This window comes from Pantherophis guttatus, chromosome 4 (assembly GCF_059756535.1).
Source record: "Pantherophis guttatus breed Tessera chromosome 4, ASM5975653v1, whole genome shotgun sequence".
NCBI lineage: Eukaryota > Metazoa > Chordata > Lepidosauria > Squamata > Colubridae > Pantherophis > Pantherophis guttatus.
Window position 1 is genome coordinate 37797281 of NC_142066.1, and position 7125 is coordinate 37804405.

General features: G+C 31.5%; 1 protein-coding gene across 1 annotated transcript; it reads left to right on the forward strand.

Annotated features, from left to right (window-relative positions):
- The first annotated feature begins 1187 nt into the window (after window positions 1–1187).
- LOC132712398 (olfactory receptor 5BS1-like) lies at window positions 1188–2126 on the forward strand. Its single transcript, XM_060693624.1, has one exon. It carries the CDS (start codon window positions 1188–1190, stop codon window positions 2124–2126), a length of 939 nt encoding a protein of 312 aa, XP_060549607.1.
- The last annotated feature ends 4999 nt before the right edge of the window (window positions 2127–7125 follow it).

The following is a 7125-nucleotide window of genomic DNA, read 5'->3' on the forward strand; positions in this document are numbered from 1 at the left end:
AAACCTTTTTTTTTTTAAATGGTACATATGATTTTACAATGTTGCAGAAGAAGTACAGCTAACAAAAATATTCAGTTTGGTTATAGTATAGGAACATATTATTACATATTTTCCTTATATGTACTATACTCAGCCTTCCATCCTTTCTAAGGTAGGTAAATTGAGGACCCAGTTGTGGGGGCAATAAGCTGACTTTGTATAAATATACAAAAGGATGAAGACTATTGCTTAGCGCATTGTAAGCCGCCCTGAGTCTCCAAAGAAGGGCGACATATAAATCAAATAAAAAAAAAACTTTCAAGAAAAAAAGACTGGCCTAGAAGTTTTAGTATATAATTGGTTTTTTTGTTCTACATATTTTTATTTTTATTCTTTTAAAAAGAATAAAAAAGAATTTCCCTCAAAACAAAAGCAAAATAATCCTAATATAGTTTTCAAAAATTGTTTCAAGTACTACTTTCAGCTACATTATTCTAAAGGAAAATCTGGGGAACAAATAACACTTCAGCTTGTAAGGGGCATAATTGTTATCTCCCAGAACTTCTCAATATCATCAAAATTATGTTTTCAAGTTCATTCTCTGTGATAAAGAAAAGATAGGAGCTATGTGATATTATGTATGTATAGGTCCTGTATCAAAACACTTTCTAGATGAACAACACAAAATGTTAGAGTATCTTTGTAAAGATTGGCTCACAAGCTCTTAGATGATTAAGGTTCAGCTTCAATATGTTTCCAGTTATCATCAACATATATGCCTTTAGTTTGCAATAGATAGTATTTTCTTCCATACTACCAATCACAATTTCAAAATATATTCTCTTCATGTTGTCTTTTTTGAAAGACTTACCAAAAAAAAAACTATGAATCCAAAGTAATCACCTTTAAGAAAACTGTGTTTACACATTTTAAATAAATAAATGATTGGATTAATAAAAGTTAATGATTATTGAAGTATCATTAATGGAATAACTGAAATTATTTTTATGGAATAAGAATATTAAATTTTGGCTGAAGGTTACATGCTTATTATTCCTTTAATTATTTGATATGATATATTATATCTGATTTTTGTTCAGATAAATCATCCTTGTTTATCTATTATTTGTAATATGTTTTATTGTATAATATTTATATTGTATAATATTGTAATGTTTTGTCCACACTATAGATGGTGGTTTGCTGAAATGGAAGAGGAAAATCTCAATGCCACGGTGACTTATTTCATTTTATCTGGTTTTTCATATAACATTCCAGTCCAGATCTTTCTTTTTTGTGTGTTTTCACTCATTTATGTAATAACATTAATGGGGAATATTGCCATCATAATGGTAATAAGGAACTGTAGTCATCTTCAAAATCCCATGTACTTTTTCCTGAGTCACCTTTCTTTTCTGGATATTTGCTATTCCTCAGTCACAGTCCCTAAAGTTCTCCTCAATTTCTTCAATGGTCAAACCATTTCCTATAATAAGTGCATTACTCAGATGTTTTTCATCCTTCTAACAGGTGGTGCAGAAGTATTTATTCTTACAGCAATGGCTTATGACCGATACATTGCCATACATGATCCACTTCATTATATAGAAACAATGAATGTATTATTTTGTAAACAGTTAGTGGGAAGTGCTTGGACAACTGGATTATTATATGCTATTGCAAATACCGTGCCTGTACTGAAGCTAGTATTCTGTGGTCCAAATATTATCAGACATTTCTCTTGTGAATTTCCATCTCTTCTTGCCTTGTCTTGCACTGAAACCACAGCAAGTAAAATAATGTTCTATGTTACTGGTGGCATAGTTGGGATGTTCACATTTTCACTTACTCTAGTGTCCTATATCAATATTTTCATCACAATCCTGAAGATGAATTCAGCAGAAGCTAGGAAGAAAACCTTTTCCACCTGCAGTTCTCATCTCATTGTGGTGGCTTTATTCTATGTGACTGGCTACTTTCGGTATCTGAGACCCAATTCAATCTCTTCAGTTGTTATGGATGAACTCTCCTCTGTACAATATAGCATTTCTACACCCATGTTAAACCCAATCATATACAGTCTTAAGACTAAAGAAGTAAGGGAAGCTATTAAGCAATTCCTGATTATTAAGCAAATAAACCAATGAATATCAATCTATTTCAAGCTTTAGTTTCTTTATCTGAAACTCTTCACATATTTCTGAATAAATTTATTTCAGTTTAGGTTACAAAAACTGTGTTTTCATTTAAAAAAATACCTTTTCTTTTCTTTTCTTTTCTTTTCCTTTCCTTTCCTTTCCTTTCCTTTCCTTCCTATATATATTTTTGGAGATTATATCTAGAAATTTGGTATTGATAGGCCCATAAAACAGGCCTATCAATAAAGTATTAACTGAAGTGTGTGTGTGTGCATGTGTGTGTGTAATTTAGAGGGAGGGGAGGGAGATTATAAAATTACAAAAACAGACACAAAAACAAAACCTCATAATTTATTAAATCTGCAACATTTTCTGCTATATATGCTTCTCAAAAAAATAAAGGGAACACAAACAGAAGACATCTGAGATTTGAATGAATGAAATAGCCTTATTAAATACTTTGTTCTTTACATGCAGTAGTTTATACCCTGCTTAAACAACTAAAGGGAACACAAAACTACTGTATGTAACGAACAAAGTATTTAATAAGACTATTTCATTCATTCAGATCTCGGATGTCTTCTGCTTGTGTACCCTTTATTTTTTTGAGCAGTGTATATATCTGACTGATGATTCCTCTCCTAGTTGGGAAGGAATTTGTTGAAGTTGTATAGGCTGTTTTTCAAATCCATCTCCACTGGTAAATTTCTTAATCAGATCCTTCATTATGTGACCATTATATACAGTTGCTTTGTTAGTTGCTGATTCTGTATATTTAAGTTTAAAAAGTAAATAAATACATTTCCATGTCACTCAGTGAGCTGATTTCTTAGGATATTGGTTTACTTTATGCTACTCTAACTATACCAAGAGTCAAGAGTGAGGATCAGTTGTTATCAATGGGTTGATATCTCCAAATTATAATCCCACATTCATTGCAGGATAATCTCTATGTAAATAATCCCATATATATTTGTAACAATATTATGAAAATCTATGTCTAATCAAGTTCTTTGTAAAAACAATAGAGCCTTTCAATCCTCTCCTAGTTATGTCCAACCACTTTTTTGTACAGATGTACCCCACAAATGTCCTATCTCTCTTGGGGGTTACTCCTCATCAATATTTGACTTGGTACATAACTTTCCCTGATATTTTAATTTCTTCCTTTAATAATCCATAACTTGCCTGTTTCAAGTCATTGCAATAACCCCACTTCCAACCAATATAATGGGGTAGAAAGATGAACATAACATATTCACTTTGGAATTAACATTTGTTCAGTAGTGTAATAAGAGAGAAATTGTTTTATTTAAAACAGTAATAGATTATGGTAAATAATTTATGATAAAAATTGCTAGCTATTTTTCCAAGCATTAACTCTGCAGAGAGCTATTAGATGGAGCTTGGGCTATGGATTTCTAGTATGACAGCAAAATAACCCTCTTTGGTGAAATTACATGTTTGCAGGAATAATCAAATAAAACATTATAGCTATGAAATATCTTCCCCTTTGCTGTTGTCTTATGATGAGGGATGTTCCAATTATATAATATCTTTTTGCTTTTCTCTTTGACTTTATCTCCTTCCTCCTCACCTAATGATAAATAACATTTATATTATTGCCAACATCTTGAATATTTATTCAGCAGAAGACAGAAATAAAGCATTTTCAAACTTCAATTTTCATCTTATTGTAGTTTTATTCTATATACATCTTTTATACAAAATTCATTCATTTTGGATCGACTTCTTTTGATCCATTATAGCATTCCTACACCTATGTTCAAAGCAGTAATCTACAATCTGAAAAATAAAGCTATGAAGGAAGCAATTAAGGAAATAATTTATTTTACCATAAATGAGCCACTGTTAGAGAAAAACAATTTTTCCCATTATTTTTACTCTTAGATTGTTATAGGATTTCACAAACTCTGTATTATGACAAAATCATAATAATATTCTCCTAAATTATTATATTTTATTAAATAAGAGAAGTACTCATTTATTTTCTTATATTAACTTCTCTGTGATGACTTTGTCATGAAAGATATAAAATAAACACCTGAATACACTTGTATATTTCATTCTGCCTTTTGAAGCATTGCATTCATTGAAGTATCCATTTTAGCTTTTTCTTACATCTTTTAAAATTAATTTGTATTTGGAGTAAGATCATTCTAAGTAGTCATTTCACTCCAACAGTAAATGTTTGGTTTCTCCTCAGACATTTACTTTATTCCCCTTTTTAAAATTTAAATTCTTATCATTCTTACAAAGAAAATTGATATTATATATTTTATAAAGATATTGTCCCCTTATACTTTTTTCCATATAAACAAAACATTTCAGTTCAGTTAGCTTTATTGATTAGCCTATAGGCCATATCAAAGCAATAAGGTGCAAACACATATCACCAATAAAATCTTATACAAACAATTTAAAATAAAAGTAGGATAAAATAAAGTAGTTATAGGATAAGATACAATATAATTTGATATATAAATATATAAAATAGAGTAAAATGACATAAAATTATATTTCAGTGTCACCTTTACAATCTACCCCAATCAGTCCCACATATGCAGATCTCAACTGAACCATTTAAGTACTGTGCTGTGTTAAATGCTATTTTCAGGTTTTGACCATACATAAAGTAAGTTGTTTTGATATGGGGACCCCAATGGGTCATTTGTTTGGCATATGGACCAAGGTACCTGCCTCTCACCCCCTTATACATGCAACAGTCAAATAGGATGTGAGTCAGGTCTTCTACCTCTGCCGCTCCACATTGCTATTGTACTGACTTCAAGTCATAAACTATAGCACATCTTCATTAATAATGACATTATTAATAATAATTTGATGATGACATTAATAATAATAGTAATAATTTATTTAAACAATTTATATGACTGCCCATCTCATAATAATGACTCTGGGCACTATTAAAGCTAACAAACAATAATATAAAACATATTTAAGTTAATAATATTACAAAAGGAATTAGAACAATAACTATGTCAAACTATTTTAACAATTTGATATTGTTTTGTTTACCTGGCAACATGTGGATATTGGAAATATTGTATATCTTTCAAAATGTGCATGCAATCATTTACAAGTTCTTAGTTAAAACCATATCCTTTTAAAGAAGATCTTTAAAAATACTCTTTAAACTCAATACTCTTTTATTGCTCGCCCTGAGTCTACGGAGATAGGGCGACATACAAATCACATAAAATAAATCACATAAATCACATAAATAAAATAAAATAAACATTTATGGAATTCTATTTTGGGGAATATATTTAGATGTATATTAATTTTATTTTGAAGCATTCCCTGAAATAAAAATGTCATTTTCTTTAAGACAAGAATTAGAGGATCATCTGATATCCCAACATCAAGCAATTATAACAGATAGTTCTACAGTATATAAGAGTGTATAAAACACAGTAACTAACTCCTGCATTCATCCAAATATTCCCTATAGAATGGCTTTCATTACTTTCATGTAAAGAGATCAGCTTTGCTGATACCCTATTGTTGAGGTGTTATTGATGCCTTCAAGGCAATCTCAGCTCTCTAAAAATCTATGGAAGTGGATCAACTGCAAACATAGCAGAAAAGTTTAACAGATTAATAGAGTTGGAAGGGACTTTGTAGGTCATCTTGTCCAATCCCCCACGCAAGCAGGAGACTTTACACCATTTCTGACAGATGGCAGTCCAATCTCTTCTTGAAAGCCTCCAGTGATGAGGCTCCCAAAGACAAGCTGTTCCATTGGTTGATGGTTCTCACTGTCAGAAAATTTCTAGGTTGAATCTCTCCTTGATCAGTTTCCATCCATTATCCTTGTCTGGCCTTTGGGTGCCTTGGAAAATAGCTTGACCCTTTCCTCTCTGTGGCAGCCCCTCAAATATTGGAACACTGCTATCATGTCTCCCTTGGTCCTTCTCTTCACTAGACTTGCCAGGCCCAGTTCCTGTAACCATTCTTCATATGTTAAGTGTCAAATCCCTTATTTTTTTAATTTAAAAAAATAATTAAAAGTTTTAAAAAGTTGCTGGTTTTAAAGTGGCTCATGTAGAGAAAAAGCATGAGAGAGACTATGTACCCAACTCATTCACCCCTTACTTATGTCTAAAGAGATAAGGAATATATGCATAAATGTGAATAGTTCCACATACATGTACATTACCGCGGGGTTTTGTGGATATTTATTTATTTATTGTTTGTTTGTTTGTTTGTTGTGGAATGTTGCTGTGAGACATTTAATATCATCATATATGTGATAGGCAGCAATATAAGTATGGGTGTGAGTGTGCAACATATCCAATAGCAATAAAGTGCTTATCTAAAAGGCTGAAAGGAGACAGGAAGAGAGTAGAGGGGGGAAGGAATGGGTTTGTTTCAATACTGCATTAAATACTGCCCAAATAGCTTTCAATGCCTGAATGCTTTTCTTGAATGAAAGCTTTTTAAAATTATTATTTAGGTAATAAAAATGGAAGGAAAAAGAGAGGAAAAAACAAGAAGGTATTTTGTGTGCTCTGACTTGTATAAGGTCATGTGAACTTTTGAAATCCACATGAGCCTCCATTACACTAATCACAGAGTTCTCTAATGATACCCTTCCTCATTTTGTTGTTACAAAATATAATCCTGACACAATTTTCCAAGTTAAATTTCCACATACAATCCACTTCTGTGGATTTAATCTGATTATGTGTATACACATAAATACACTAATGTCAACCCATACTATTGGCTCCCACAACCAGCTACTATCCTCATCAATCACGTTAATCAATACTGCACTATCATCACCTATGTTAGAACCTTAAAACAGTTCAGCAGGTAATCATTTCTGAGCAGATTAGTAAAATGCTTTTAGCAAACTGAATTTCTCCCATTCCAGTAGATTCCTGTTGCTTCACTCTGGATGGAAGACTTTCCTTAGTTTCTGAATGAATTTCTTAAAAAAAAGAGAGAGAGTCCTTTG

Coding starts and splice junctions, on each gene's coding strand:
- LOC132712398 (XM_060693624.1), top strand. CDS start 1,188: ATGGAAGAGGAAAATCTCAATGCCACGGTGACTTATTTCATTTTATCT.